The following is a 16,614-nucleotide window of genomic DNA, read 5'->3' on the forward strand; positions in this document are numbered from 1 at the left end:
TGAGGATGAGGAGAGCCAGGCGTGCACGACAGGATGCCGATCGCAGGAATGAACGGTGAGAAATGATGAACTGTGGCTGTGTCCCGAAACCTAGTGACTTTCCTACCTAGACGAGCTTTGAGGGCATAAGTCCGTTGATTTTGCCGCGTTGTTGTAACACTTCAGCGGCCTTTTGGAGAAAATGCTAGGCGCATCTATGAGGTCCAAAAAAATCCGTTGTCTCGGAAGGTGTCTGTGACGCCTAAAATGCGGTCTAGTAGGCACACAAGGATTTAAGACACAACCTGTTTGTAAACCGCGCATCGAGCGCCACTCACAGGCAGGCACGCGCACAAAACGTCTTACCAGCATCAAATTGTACAGAAATTGTAGTTTTATTTTCTGAAAATAATACTAAAAATGTATATAATATAGCCTACATTAAATACAGATTTATTTACTTTACTTTAGATATTATAGAATATTTTAAAGGTGAACTGGATTTGTTTTTTTTTATACTGTTGTCTGAGGTCAACTTATGACGTTTGTGTGGTTTTTACATTCAAAAACATAACTAATAAGTAATAGGCTATTTTCCACACTGGTTTAAAGGCTGTCTTCTGAACACTGGGTTTTGATGGGCGTGCCGCACTGGAGACTTGGAAGTAAACGCCCACGGCTAGGATTGGAGAAGATTTGCATATTTAATGAGCTTCAGCTCCGCTGTCATATCTATGGCCCTGTCAGTTCAGGTCACGTGAGGGAGAGATTATTTTGAAAGCGACAACTGCAACTTGTCTTTTTCAAACAAACACAATTATTTATTTCTCATCCACCCGTGATTGTATTACATGGCCCGCACCCACACGCTCGGTCCATATAAGGGCGAAGTGCGCGCTCACACACACACAGACACGCACGCGCGCATCAAGTAAGAATTTCTGCCAAATGGCGTACGTTTTGGTCTGATACAGACCCGGGACTAGTACTATTACATATAAAAATATGTTTTACTCACTTAAGTTTGTTGCATCCTATCGGATCCAGTATAGAAGGCACAACATTGTGTCTGCAAATCCAGCACTTGAGGCTTCTTTAAAAAAACGATTCCGCGGTGAAATAAAACGAAAACACAAACGTTCTTCCCCATGTGAGCTGGAACTTCATTAAAAATAAATGAAGTAGGACTATCACAGATTCCTAATATTAGCTTTGACTAACAAGGAAGTTTTCAGCTCTGAAACTTAGATGACAATTCTTATATTACCGTGAACTTTTATATATCAAAAGCTCAAGGGAAAGTTCATTTCTCAATTTATCACCCCTTTAAAATAACGTTCTGTCTATCCATGCTGCATTTCCCTTCAATATTTAGTTGGGAAAACCTCTTCACGATGTGAACAATGTTCACTGTGAGACACATAATCTAAAAAAAATTAAATAAAATCCAGATATCAAAATATATGATTTTTTTAACTATTCCACTAGTCCATTTCTTCTGATCTTCCTTGAGATGGTTCAGCTGTGTTTGATTATACTGATTGGACTTGATTAGGAAAGCCACACACCTGTCTATATAGACCCTTTTACTGTTTGTATACAATGATGACGTAGCAACGTATGCGCGCGCATTTTGGCAACAAACTGTGGCAAGAATCAGCAGCATGTCAAGCTACGTGAGCGGATTAAGCAACACAAACCGAGAAAGTTATTTTAAAAAGTTGACTTTATCAAATGGTATTCGGCTACCAGATCCGCGTACTATAGTGGAGTGGATAGAAGACGTTAGCAGATGGCCAGATATCTTAGTGGTCGGATATATACGTATTTAGTCGAGAAACCGAGCGTGTACACCCGAGACAAGCATATAAATCACTGGATGCTTATGAATACGTTGTCTGTGGGCATGTAAGTTACAGAATGTCCAATACAATTTTCTACATTTATTCTTATCCTTCACACAGACATACATTTATCATTTTCCTTACATTTTATGTTATTGATTCGTGTCGACACTTCTGTTTAAAGTTTAATTTTGTAATGCTATAACGTTAGTACTTTAATAGCAACTATGTTGCTTGCATACATTTCTCAGATGGTTATTTTGCAATTAAACTATTAATAAAATCATTACAAATGAAGTTGATAAGTACTGTGATTATTGATATGATAATCTGGGGGTGGGGGTACATTATACACACCAGTGGCAGCCAGTGTTGGGAGGTTTATTATAAATAATTAAGTTTCAAGTGCAGTAAATGTTTTACAAATGATTTTTTTTATGCGAGCATTTTTATGTCTTCATTCCAATCAATGCATTTAATCGCCTGCGTACCGCCGGTTCTTCTGAAACGGCCGTGATCCTGTCAGAATTCTATAAAACTTAAGCCCATTGGTGGAATAGCGATTAGTGCAATGAAAAACGCAACAGCCAGATGCTGGGAATACATTTTGATGCTGGGAAACCGTTTTGATAAACTTTCGGAGTTGCTCAAACGTTAGAACCACTAGGGAACAACACCACTTCCGTTGCCAAAATGTGCGCGCAACTCTTTGATCACGTGGGCTGTAAAAGGGTCTATAAGACCTTACAGCTCACAGTGCATGTAAGAGTAAAGCCTAGTTCAGACTGCACGATTTTCAAACTCGGGGGATCACTGCTTTTTTCACACTGCATGACTATCTGGGGTAGTATTCATTCGCTGCTGTGTTCACACTGTACAATGGATCAGCAACAGAGGAGTTCACACTGCATGACTGTAATAGAGGAAGAATTGCCGACAACTCTCGTGTGCAAACTATGTTTCGCAACTACACGTGCAGTGACAAGGAAACAACGCGAGATCACACGTGTCAGAGTTCTCGCGCGAGACTTAGAATTGTTAATAAAAATGATAAACTGTAGCCTAGAAATCTAGACGTACCCTAGTGGCAGCAAATCTATTCTGCCGCGAGTGTCGTGTAGCAACTCTCAATACCCTTCTGAGCTGTAAACGGCAAACTCTGGTCAGGCCAATCACATCGTGTATAGTCGGTGGGTGGGGATTAACATAATGACGGCAGAGTTGCGTTTGCGTGCTTCTAGTAAACACAGAAACTGGCGAACGGCGGTCTTTTAAATCAGCTTTGACTGCGACTCTGGAAGATTTGGAGTTAAGCTTTTCTCTGAGAAAAGAACAAAGAACGGCACTAAAGTCATTCTTAAAAAGGGAAGATGTGTTCTGAGTTTTGCCGACCGGATACGGCGAAAGATTAATCTTTCAACTAGCTCTGCTTCACCTTCGTTGCTCTGGTTGGTGTAGCGCTATCCTATCGCGTGCAGAGGGAGTTTGAAAGACAACCGTTTATCCGCCCCTCAGATTGAGCCCTGTCAATGGTGAGTTTCCAGACCAAACATCTTGATGTGGGTCTGGCTTGTCAAACTAGATAAACTGCACAGTTTGCTCCAAATTGTTTATGTGCTGAGTTGTGGAGAAAAAGAAAAAAGATTAATAGCGGAGGAAATTGTTGTAAAGACAGAGGGAGCAAGGATTGTGTTCTGCAAAGAAAGTTTAAAGTAAATAATCCATAATTTTGTGATGTGCTGCTGCTGCGGCTGGACGTGCAAATGTTTGGCCTTTGTTTATGTTTGATAGAATTGTAAATATATCTATTAAAATACTGATATTCTTGTCTATAACTCCTCCCTGAACCTCCCGCTGCCCTGTATCTCACTCTTTCATTTGCTCAGTCATTGCCGATGTAATTTTCAGTCAGAACGAATTTCACACAGCAGGAGTTTCCGAATCACCGACAGGTCCAGATATTTAGCATGCAAAATGTCTCGCAGGCATCTGCGATTCTCTTTGATCATTTACACTGTGTGATTGTCACCCGCGTACACGAGCACCGATTTGCCTATGATCTTGGGCATTTGTCGGCAATTTCGCAAAACCTGTCGGCGAGTCAAAATCGGGGCTAAAATCGGGCAGTGTGAACTGGGCTTTAATGAGAATAATGAGGTCAAACGAACTTACAAAGATCACTGTGGCTGAGCTCCAGAGATGCAGTCGGGAGATGGGAGAAAGTTGTAGAAAGTCAACCATAACTGCAGCCCTCCACCAGTCGGGGCTTTATGGCCCGACGGAAGCCTCTCCTCAGTGCAAGACACATATAAATTTGCTAAAAAACACATGAAGGACTCCAAGATGGTGAGAAATAAGATTCTCTGGTCTGATGAGACTAAGATAGAACTTTTTGGCCTTCATTTTAAGCAGTATATGTGGGGAAAATCAGGCAACATTGAAGCATGGTGGTGGCAGCATCATGCTGTGGGGGTGTTTTTCAGCTGCAGGGACGACTGGTTGCAATTAAGGGAAAGATGAATTCAGGGATATCCTGGACTTAAACCTTCTCCAGAGTGCTTAAGACCTCAGACTGGGCCAAAGGTTCAACTTTCTTAATGAGAAAAAAATGAACTTAAATGATTTTAGCAAACGGCTGCAATATAACAGTGAGAAATTTAAGGGGGTCTGAATACTTTCCGTACCCACTGTATATAATGCATAGAAATGAATATATTATCACTTAAAAAAATGAAAGGGGAAAAAAGAAACAAGTGCAAAATGTACATTACAATATTATATTTGTAAGTATAACTTTACTAAAACAGTTACGTAACACATCTGTTTCAACAAAGGACATTTATTTAAATATTCAAAGTGCTATATGACATTTGCTTAAAAGGAAAACAAGCAGTTTGGTATCATCTTAAAACAGATTATTCAAGTGTTAAATGACCACTGGGAACATTTAACAGTCCCTCTCTTGGCAATCGAGCAGGGTTAGCAGTCCTCTGACCCTCAGTGACGGGGGTACAAAAGAAGGAAATCATGTATCCACAACAGAACAGAAACCACTGACTGTGCGTAAACAAATATGAACAGACTGTAACCACTCACCTTCAAGAACACATGGACAGAGTGAAAGAGTTCAGGCTGTGCTTGATTAACACCTTTTTAAGGGATAGTTCACCCAAAAATGAAAATTAGCCCGATTTACACACCCTCAAGTCATCCTAGGTGTGTGACATTCTTCTAGACAAATACAATCAGAGTTATTTTAAACGTCCTGGCTCTTAATAAAGGCCTTCTGAAGCGAATCGATGGGTTTGTTTAAGAAAAATATCCACATTTAAAACTTTACAAACTAATCTCTACACGCATTCACAAGAGACTGGCGTTCAAGCATGACGTAGGACGCTCCGTTGAGAATTTGCTTGTTCTCACGAGAATCAAGTTTTGTTTTGCTCCATCCTCTGTGCTTCGGCATTTGTCACTGGAACTTACGCTTCCCCTGCGTTCTACATCATACGCTGGAACGCCAGTCTCTCTCAAAGTGCGTAGAGATTACAGTTTGTAAAGTTTTAAATGTGGATACTTTTCTTAAACCCATCGATTTACTTCAGAAGGCCTTTATCAACCCCCTGGGGCCATGTGGAGCACTTTTATGATGGATAGATGCACTTTTTTTAGACTTCAAAACAGAAACAGCCATTATAAAGCTTGGACGGCCCAGGACAATATAACTCTGACTGTATTTGTCTGAAAGGAGAATGTCATATACATCTAGGATGACTTGAGGGTGAGTAAATCATGGGATAATTTTCCTTTTGGGGTGAACCATCCCTTTAACTTACTGTAAACCCTTAGATTAAAACACATGCTTGTTCTTGCAAGTGCTATTTCAGGATTAGGTCTGTTGGCTGATGCTCTCATGAGTAATACAAAAATATCTGAAAGGAGCTTGGATTTACTGTGGGTATACAAGAAAATCTTTAGCTGTCAATGGAAAGTTAATTATTTAACAGAATATGGGCATGATTAGACTTCCATCACGCCACCAGACGGCGCCGTTTCCCAGCAATAGCAGTGCAGATGTGGGAATGCCATGAAGAAATGTCTCACTCATATTTCACTCCAAATGTAAGAAATGAATTAATTTTGATCACCCAATATATTCTAATGAAATAAAATAAATATCTTTCCTTTACGCAAAATATTTATGGTTTGGACATTTTCTTGAGTTTTTGGGAGATTCACTAGTGTTCGTGCTAAAATGTAAAAATCTGACAGACATTGACCTATTCAAAATAACACTGTTACACAGAAAGAGTGCAAACATATCAAAAGTAACATTACGGTCAGTAAAAAATAACATAAATGACATTAGTTGGATCTGAAATTGGTGCCAAAGTCACTTGATACTAAATTGAAAAAATAACGCTATACTGCTCTTATATGACATATTATTGTGTTAAGCTACTTCTAACGCCAGAAGAAGAAAAAAAAGTCATGATATCCTATGACAGCTTTATCTTTGTAAAAACTCTGCAGGAGGTTCGGCTGTTGGCCTGCTTTATAAAGATCATAATGACAGTAACCTTAACCCCAAAACAATTCTGTAACAGAAAAGCAACTCTTTCTCCATCAACAATTTCCTTCATGAGATGGTTCTTCCCTTTTGCTTCCCTTGCTCGTAAAGCACCGCAGAGGTGTTTGTTTGTTTAGCTATTTCATTACAATCTATTTAACTCATCCCTTTCAATACAGAGACACTAGCCTTAAATTCTTCCTCTCACGTAGGACTTCAGAAGGGGATGTAAATTTAAAGGCACTGGGACCCAGAAGACAACCAGTGCAGTGGCTTCCCACTTCTTCACGCTCAAACCACAGGAATTTGGCTTAACTCTCTCCAGATCTGAGGCATTTGAGATAACATGCCTGGATGTCGCAGAGCCCAAGCCAGAGCAGAAGACCTGCCGAGACTCCATCTCTGTCAGTTTTTGAAGGCCCCGTAGCGGCTGGCTTTGCTGATAAAGTTCTTCAGCAGATCGTGGTCCATGTCGGCGAAGGCCTGCGTCTGAGTGACCGCCGTCAGGTGGTTAACGCAAAACTTGAAACAGAACTCTTCCAGATCCTGCACATGAAGAGCGGACGGACTGATTCAATGAGAAAGAGAACCACCACCAAAGACCTACAGAATAATATATGAAACCGCAAATATATGTACATGTTTAGGGCTCTGTTCCAAAACCTAGCGAGCTGTTTACCTAGACATGTGTGCCATCTTTAGTTATAGTTATTGGGGGGGTGGGATTGATACAGCTTAGTGTGGTGCTAGTTGGTGTGGTGGGAACAATTAATCTTTTTAGGGAATTGTGAGTTTTCTGCATAACTTTACTGTGACCTCCGCACTTATAGGGACAGATTTACCAAACAGGGCAAATTATCATGAGCGGAGCGCAATTCCTGCAAAAAAAATGCTGATGGGGAATGGAAAGTTCTGAGCGTGATCTACTGAAACAGACACAGACAGGTCATTTGCATAATGACCAACGCAACTTACCAAGAGCAGTGCATATTGGCATCTGGTTTAGGACGGTAAATAATGGTGCAAACACCAGTACATTGACAAGTGCTAACCTTAGTAAATCGCCTTGCATGATTCATTTAAATACTCTCCTACAAATGCATATGCAATAAGATCAGCCACAAAAATAACTGTCCACGCCTTTTCAGCGAACATTTTTCACTGTCTTTAGTAAATCCCGACAGTAACAGAGGGTTTGTGCAGGCGCATAAATCTGGCCCATAATGTGAAACATAATAATCATTTGAAATCTTTCTTTCAGGCTGTCATTTCACAAACAGCCTTTGTAAATCAGTGCTCCAGCATCTCTCCCTCTTTCCGTCTCGGACACGCGCACTGATCTTTGTTTAAAGGAAGTGTGTTCTCCGTGAAGGCTTAATAAACCTGTTGATTTGATGCGCAAATGCCGTCATGCTGATGTGAAAAAACTTTCGTTTACAATTTGATTTAAAAAAGCTCATTTATAAAACACTGTTTGTGTTTTTATCTGAAGAAACAAATGTATATACAGGTGCTGGTCATATAATTAGAATATCTTTAAAAAGTTGATTTATTTTGACTAATTTCATTCAAAAAGTGAAACTTGTATAATATATTTATTCATTACACACAGAGTGATGCATTTCAAATGTTTATTTCTTTTAATTTTGATGATTATAACTGACAACTAAGGAAAATCACAAATTCAGTATCTCAGAAAATGAGAATATTAATTAAGACGAATACAAAGAAAGGATTTTTAAAAATCTTGGCCAACTGAAAAGTATGAACATGAAAAGTATGAGCGTGTACAGCACTCAATACTTAGTTGTATGTTTGAAATATCAGTCTGTGTGTAATAAATGAATATAATATACAAGTTTCACTTTTTGAATGGAATTAGTCAAATAAAATCAACTTTTTGATGATATTCTAATTATTTGACCAGCAGCTGTATATTGAGTATGTAAATGTATGTATGTAAAGAAAAGCGATTCATTCAAATTTAAGTCTCACATAGCCAGATCTTTATAGTCTATAGGTCTTAAATATACTCAAATATACTCGCCGGAATCAAATCATAACGGTGTAATTTTAATGATCTCATCTGTCGACACAATGCTGGTGAATCACAGAGATGGTGCAAACAGATCCACATCGCTCCGATCAGATGCTTTCTGAACTGATGTTTTCTCACCGCTGTCATTTTTGTTGCATTTATTTTGTTGTTAAAAGGAAAGCATGCAGCACATAATTACATACTCTTCTAAACGTTGCTCTTAGCAAAATGAACAGTGTCTGGATGTTTGTTAAATGTACATCACTGCTCAGGTATTTCCAACTTTTTTTTTTTTACCCCTAAGCGAAGAACGAAAAATAACTTTGCCACGAGTTGCTAATAACAAGGATTACTGAATTCTATACAAGCCCCGTTTTCCACCAAAATGACCAGGAATAATTTGTCCCAGGAACTCCCTACAGACCTCATTTCCATCGCGGTCTAAAGTGCCATGAAGATTAGTCTGGTGATGTAGGACCACGTGTGACTTTCCAGTTCCCACTGGATTTTGCATATAACTTAATCAAGCCTGAATCTCGTCGTCGGTCCATCAGTTGTATTTTTTAAAACTCCATTGTTGATTCGAAGACCAAACAATTCTTACTGCATGCACCACAACAGACTTTTAAAAAATGGTGGTTGAAATAAAAAACTGCGTGGAGTCAACCGGTCAAAAATGCTGCGTGAACTCAACCAATCAGCATATTCAGCGCCTAAGCTAAGTCCCACCTGAAATTTGATAAAGTACTACCTCATGAGCAGGGACTTTCTGAGGGGACATTTTTACCCAGAACTTTTACCCAGACCAGAGACCCTGGTCCCTGCGTTCGAAGCACACGAGTACCACCCCAAAGTCTCTAGTTCCTGGGGAAAGTTCCTACGGTGGAAATGCAGCTATATAGCCACTTTAAGAAGAAAATTATGTTAAATGGCATTATCCGATTATGTATTTTTGCCGAAGAATCACTTCACAGCGCTTCATATCAGCCATTTTTAACAATATTTCTGCGTGCATCTATTTCTTATTTGCGTTTGTCAGCAACTTACAGGCTTTTGTTGTTTTTTAACCATAGCTAGAACATTTCTTGAATACTTTGTTCACTTTTTCAAAGCTCTTCACACAGTGGGAACAACAGCAGTATATGGATCCTTTATCAATGCTTTGGCACAAAATGCATTTAATGGTTGCATCTATCAAATTATGCCAATTGTTTTATTATTTAGACAAACTCCACATACCTGCCGGCCAGTTTGCACATAATTGCATACTCTTTTACAAAACTAACAATAGAAAGCTGAAAAAGACAGCAGTTTGCTACATTTTTACAGTAATACCATATTGAAATATAGGATGAATTAAAAAAAAAGGAAATACTATCAAGAAAATTACATACAGCTGAACACCTACACAGATGTTAGTCTTTACATTTTATTACCATCTAAACAGAAGGTCATAACTTAGGAATAACTTTGAGTTGTAATACATTATGTGTTCCAAATTATCATGCAAGTGACATAGTAGGATTTCAGTACAATAAACCTGAATGTTTATTTTAGTTTGTTTGATTTCTCCATATCTTTTTAGATGGTGCATAACATGGCACCATTTCATGCTTTTCATCTTTAGAAAGATCTTTCCTCCTACCGATAATGCATGAGAAATGTGACTTGCTTAATGCGGAACAACCTCTTTAACCACTTCAGCTCTGCAGCACATTTTGCATTTTTTTGAGAATTAGGAATATCTGAATTTAAAAGAGCGCCCTACCCACATACATTGGAGTAAATTGATAAAAATGGTCTCATTTTACAGAAAAAACTCTCAATTTTAACACAGTGGTGGAATATTGCATATATTATATTGTATCTATTCACAATCATATGATAAACATAGATAAAAAATAAATATTTTGATTTATTTTTAATTAATTTGTTATTTAAAAATCTATATTTTATTCATCATTTTGGGATCCAAGCTTTTTGGAAGTTTCTGTTGATTCTATAAATTGGCACTAAACAGGGGGAAAAATAATTTTCTTGATATCTCCTTGCAAATAAAAGTTATTGAGATTTATCTGACCAAAGTGTCTAATAACTCCTACTCATCTCCATTGACATAAACTGGACACTAGGAAATCAAAAAGAAGGCTCCGCCTCTTCAACTTTGTAAAGGGAGATCTCGGGCTCTGATTGGTCTAGAATCATGATCCACATGTCTATAAAGAGCTGAGATTCTCAGCTTTTCTGTAGCTCGATGCAATACGTGATGACATCATCAAAAATAGTGGCTAACACCGACAATCAAAACTAGCAATAAAAAGAGTATTTGTCTGCATCACATGTTTTGATCTGGACATCGGTGACATTTTGCAGTGTCATTTGGCCATACTTACTCACAGACATGAAAAAATAGTCTCATTTTGAAGCAAACAACCTAAGAAACAAGCTGATAAAGGGTTTGAGGCTAGTAGCTTTACAACGAGTTTGTGATCCGAACAGGAATATGACTCATGTGTTTGCTTGTTCAAAGGAGTCATTTCCATCTTTGTGATTCTTTTGATAATAAATTTACTGTAAATTATTGGATCTGTGAAATTAACTGCTCAGCGATATTCCTGAGGCCGATAGCTTTCATTTGATATATGACTTGTCTATTTTAGGTGTGTTTGTGCGATAAAAACATGAAATTTTATATTATTTGCATGATTTTCTCAAGGGGTGGTTGTTGTGGGGGTGTCGAATTCAGACCGTATTATTTTCTTCTATGTAATATAAATGCAGAAGTTATTGGGTTATTAAGAAAGCTGAGGTTCTAATCTTTCAAATGATACCATATATGTCTAGTTTTGTGGTGCGCGAGTTATAGAATTTTTTAAAAGATTATGATGATGCAATTTTGGACCCACCGGTGGTGCAGAGCTGAAGTGGTTAAATGGGGTTTCTGTTTATCCAAGTACCTGGCAAACTATTTAACAAACATGCATTGAGACTGATACCAGTTATCTTGAAAGATATGGTATAATAAAACAAACAATTTCTTTGAAAACATTTGAAATGTTTATTGTACCGAAATCCTATTGCTATGGCGACCTAATCATTTGCATATTAGTTTAGAACAATGTAAACATGGACTATGTAAACTGCAGTGAATTTTAAACAGTTGAGAGTGTCATTTTTTCCTTTGCTAGTTTTATAGGTGAATGAGTTGATTTGAGACACGTATGAAGCGTTTTGGTACTTTTAGTGCATGTTGAATGTGAAATTAACTGCTGTGCCAATATGATAGTTGGTTATGAGGACTGTGAAAAGTACTGAGAAATGGGTCCTAGCGGTAGTCCAAAAACCCCCTGTAATATGCCAACATCAAAGTCTGCTGTATCAGTTGTGAATGTGGTTCAGTCCTTAGCTTTGCAATATGTCAGTCGAGTCTATGGTGTACTACACATAAGCTATCTGAAAATGTGTCTCGTCTTTGTATTTTTTGTTTTCATTTGAGCATTGAGTTGTTAGCTTAGCATCATCCTAATGTTAATAAAGTTTGGAACAGGACCTGTATGTAACCGAATGGATATATGGATGAATGTGTGTCACGCTCACCCGTGCTTCATACTTGACAGCAGCTGACAGCAGTGTTATAGCGTTCTCCTCTGTGATGCCTCTCTTGATGGTCTCCTGACACAGTCTTTTCAGACGGCTCTCGCGGTAGTACGTGGCCAAATCCAGCAGACCTTTACAATGCAAACGATCACAGGATCATAAACACCCAAACAACATCAAGCAGACATTTCAGCATCGAGTGCAGATCTAGAGCCTTTCAGCGTGACGTCATCTAAACACATCTATATATCTGTGTTGAATTGAATCCAGATCATGATGTCAGAGCGTGATATGGTAGTCAGCATGAAGGTGTATGGTTTACCAATAGCGTCCTCAGGTGGGAGGTTGATGGTATCAGTATACAGGTACTCCAGGAATGCGCGATATACCAGATAGGAGAACTGATGAATCTCTATGGCCTCTTCATCGGTCTCGTTCAGCAGTGCTCGGAAATGCTCGCACCTACCAACACAACAACAAAATGCCATTTTTTTTGATGGGACCTTATATAGACAGGTGTGTGCTTTTCCAAACCAACTACATTTACCCCAGTTGGACTACAATCAAGTTGCAGAAACATCTCAAAGATGATCAGTGGAAACAGGATGCACCAAAGGTCCATTTTGAGTGTCGAAGTTTCGAATTTAAAATGTTTAAGATATTCTGTTTTAACATCGACATCACGATGTGCGCGTGTGCGACAGTCACATCGCCGGAACATGCGATGTGAAGGATAGTAGCCCATGGTGTATTAAGAGAACGGTAGCACACAGTAAACACAGAGTTTGCTGCTGGAGTGACATGCACGTTCCGCATGCCTGCATAGTGATTGGTTCGCTGCGCCGGGGCTCACCGCTCACGGCCAAACATTCACTGCTAAAATGCGCGACAAAGAGGATCCGAAGAGGAAGAAAAAAAAGGTTCGTACCAGAAATCATCTTTTTGGGACTATTTCGGCTACATTAAGGAGGATGTTGAACAAAAAGAGGTACTTTGCATGGAGTGTCTTGTGGCCACAAAACAAGAAAACACCACCAATTTTTTCTGATCACTTAAAACGGCGCCACAAAGATCTTTACAACAAATACAAAGCAGGACTCGACATTAACGCTTGTCCGGGACACGTGGGTGTTTTGAAGGGACAAGTGAAAGAGAATTTTACTTGACTGACGGACAAGAGCCTGATTAAAACAAAAAATAACTAGCGAATCACCAAAATGCAAGAATGTTTGTGCATTAGTTTAGTGTAAGTGGCGATCGATTGTGGATAATATATAATGAACTGGTGATAATAAGGTCGCGCTGTTGACGCTCGTGCAGCCTCTCGAGGAGAAATCACAACACTAGAGCGTTTTCCTGAACACCATCACGACTGAAAATGACACTGATTTCATATGACAGTTCCACTAATTAACTAATTAACATTCACTTAGTCACTTACATTTTAGATGCAATATTTAGTGTTGTTGTTCTATTTCAGCAGTGAAAATCGTTCACAGCAGACTCGTAACACGTCTCACTCATAACAACAAGCGTGAATGATTCAGCGTTTGAATGAATCGTTTGAATGAACGACTCAGTGACTCACTCAATAAGACGGTCACCTGCTGCCACCTACTGGAGGGTTAGTTTCATGTTTGCAAATACTTTCCAACATTTCTTAATATCACGGAATTGTAATTATTGACTTTAGCCTGGATTGATGGCTTTCAATATCGCAATATATATCGTTGGGGGAAAAATATCGCAATGTAATTTTTTTCCAATATCGTGCAGCCCTAATTTTTGTTATGCAACAGCGGATCAGTTGCGCACTGCATTCACAGCACATGTGAAAGCACAACAGGGCGTGCGGCTCCTGAACCGCATACGCACCGCAGACGGAGTATGTGTGAAACGGGCGTGAGTCTTGAACGCTAAACTCTCAAGTGCTGGATTTGTAAATGTATGTTGGTTGTGACCAAGCCTGCAGTCTCCCTCTCATTTACTGGCGCTTTCGCGCCTCGATCGCCCCCCGGTGACCGGTCCCAGTTTAGCCGCCCCTCTGTTTTCTCTAATGGACGCGAGGCAAACTAAATAATAAAATTACACTTCAAATATTTTTTCCCCAAAGTTAGTTTATGTCACTGAAGGCAGTTATCATCACGATGATTTCATTTCAAGTGCTCGTTTTTAAAATAAGTTTAGTTTTAGTTAGTTATTTTATGCTATAAAAACGGGGGGGGTGACGTCATGATTGACAGCTGAGATCGACATCTTCTGAGTGAAGTTGTCACTGAGGCACTAACTGACTTTTTTCAAAATTTTTGGGAGCAGATTGGAGCTTTAGCTTTAATTCCTACATTTCCATAACTGTTTATTTCACACCAACATAATTAATTGTTCTGCATCTGCGAGAGTGTGGGCGGGCTTTTGATATCGCAGCTGTACTTCCTGCTCTACTTTCTGCGCTCTACTGCGCAACTCCGGTCCCGAAATCGCTACTGCGCAGACTCGGTCCCAAGATGTCAGCGCATTGCAGGCAGCCTAAAAGCTTCAAATCTGCCTAGCGGAAACGAATAATGTCGAGTCATCCATATTTTTTTATGCGCCCTGCAACTCAGACTGAAAACCCGTACATCCTGCTTGTGTCACACTTTTGCGAGAACCAATCACAGACTGGCTTATCCATTGATGGGTTTAACACAATGACGGATAGAGAGGGATGGATCGATGCTCATTGATCATGCCTCTTGTTGTTTGATTGGTTGAAGGACTATCCAATGGCGTAAAGTCATTAGAAATATGCTCGTTGATCACGCCTCTTGTGCAGTAGAAAATAAAGAGCAGACTCCCCAGGCCAATGTTCAGTCTAAAGGCTACAACATACTCCGCAAGAACAGAGAAAAAAGTTCAACAAAATAACGTCATTTTGTTCTCGCAGCCCTCGTTTGGGAGTTCTCGCAGCTTGTTCTCGACACATCGCCTGAGCAGAACTTTTTTCTTGCGGGTGTCCGAGAACTATTGTGTGATTGGTCATACATTTAAAGTGGGCGTGGTTAATGCAGAGAAACGAAGATGATCGGCACCTGCTTTTCTCGTGAAGTATGGAATGTACTGGCCATGGCGAACTTTGTTTCTTGTTCTTGCCTCCTCGAGAAAACGAACAAATTTCTTTGTTCTTGCAGAGTATGTTCCAAGGTTTAAAAGATAAGAGCGTCTGGTGATAGGCAAATAAGGTTGTGTGTCTACTCAGAATGACTTATGAGCAGCAACCTTTTTATTTTGGGTGTGTCATTTATGCCCCACTTGCCAAAATAGAGGGTGTGCAGTAAGGGTTAGACTCCCCTAGTGTTTATAGCCCCAAAAAATTAACCATGAACTCGCCCCCAAAAGTTCCTGAACCTGTTTTGAGGGGGACATTTTTACCCTGAACTTTATTTAGACCACCGGTTCTGGTGGAAACACGGGTATTGACACAGTTCTATAATTTAAACAACACTACACATCTTACTTTGCCCTTTATTATTATTATGTCTAATTTGCACTGCATTTTTTTTTTACAACTTCCTTCTCAGCGTCCTGTCAGCACTTGCATCTGTTGCATCTCTACAGCACACATATGGTTCCAAATATTAAAACATTGACTGTAGAAACAGAGTAATACTTATGCAACAATGTGCCTTATGCAACGGTACATGGTCAGGAGTGTGTCTGTACATGTTCATGTCAACATTTCAGCGACAGGTGCTACATTTAATCAGGGGAATGACAGTGGAGGGGAAAACACAAATCTTCTATTGACTATTAGAATATTAGAAGGCTTCCTCAAGTTAACAGGAAAACATTTTCTACATCATAAATCCAAAATCATTTTTATTTAATAAACCAAAAACAGGGCTAAAAAGACGAAAGGAAAAAGGCTTTAGGAGATTATTTAAATAACAGGTTTCAAGTTACCTGATTTTAAGAAGGGCTTTGTGCACGTGAATACATTTGCCATCGACCAGGAACTTCAGGTCAGAGATTTCTGGGCTATCAAACTCTCGCTTTAGCGACTGGGCAACAGTCAGGTAGTCATCTCCATCTAATGAGCAGAAAAGAGTCAGGAAATGCAACATAAAATAATACATTTCAAAGGGAAGCGTCTTGTTAGGAGAGAGAGGGTTCTAGTTGGGTTCCACACACACACACACACCGATCAGGTATAACATTATGACCACCGTCCTAATATTGTGTTGGTCCCCTTTTTACGGTTTCCATTAAAAGGGTGTACATGTTTAGGAAGGTGATGTGTCAAAGTAACATCCACATGGATGGCAGGACCCAAGGTTTCCCATCAGAACATTGTCCAAAGCATCACACTGCCTCCGCCGGCTTGCCTTCTCCCCATAGTGCATCCTGGGGCCATGTGTTCCCCCAGGTAAGAGACGCACTCGCACCCGGCCATCCACGTGATGTAAAGGAAGACATGATTCACCAGACCAGGCCTCCTTCTTCCATTCCTCCATGGTCCAGTTCTGACGTTCACGTGCCCACCCTTGGTGCTTTCTGCGGTGGACCGGGGTGTCAGCATGGGCACCCTGACTGGTCTGCGGCTATGCAGCCCA

At 39.7% G+C, this 16,614-nt stretch overlaps 1 protein-coding gene across 2 annotated transcripts in view; it reads right to left on the reverse strand.

The window, feature by feature from the left end:
- Nucleotides 1-6,023: 6,023 nt before the first annotated feature.
- rcbtb2 (regulator of chromosome condensation (RCC1) and BTB (POZ) domain containing protein 2) overlaps nt 6,024-16,614 on the reverse strand; it is a 64,548-nt gene continuing 53,957 nt past the window's right edge. For both annotated transcript variants that reach the window (XM_067450171.1, XM_067450170.1), the window contains exons 9-12: nt 15,965-16,091; nt 12,348-12,487; nt 12,026-12,156; nt 6,024-6,936 (exon numbers count right to left, since the gene is read on the reverse strand). In XM_067450171.1, the coding sequence (XP_067306272.1) occupies nt 6,796-6,936; nt 12,026-12,156; nt 12,348-12,487; nt 15,965-16,091 (539 nt within the window). In that variant the 3' untranslated portion in view covers nt 6,024-6,795. The remainder of the gene's footprint in view (nt 6,937-12,025; nt 12,157-12,347; nt 12,488-15,964; nt 16,092-16,614) is intronic.

Source organism: Pseudorasbora parva, chromosome 8 (genome assembly GCF_024679245.1).
Source record: "Pseudorasbora parva isolate DD20220531a chromosome 8, ASM2467924v1, whole genome shotgun sequence".
Classification (NCBI taxonomy): domain Eukaryota; kingdom Metazoa; phylum Chordata; class Actinopteri; order Cypriniformes; family Gobionidae; genus Pseudorasbora; species Pseudorasbora parva.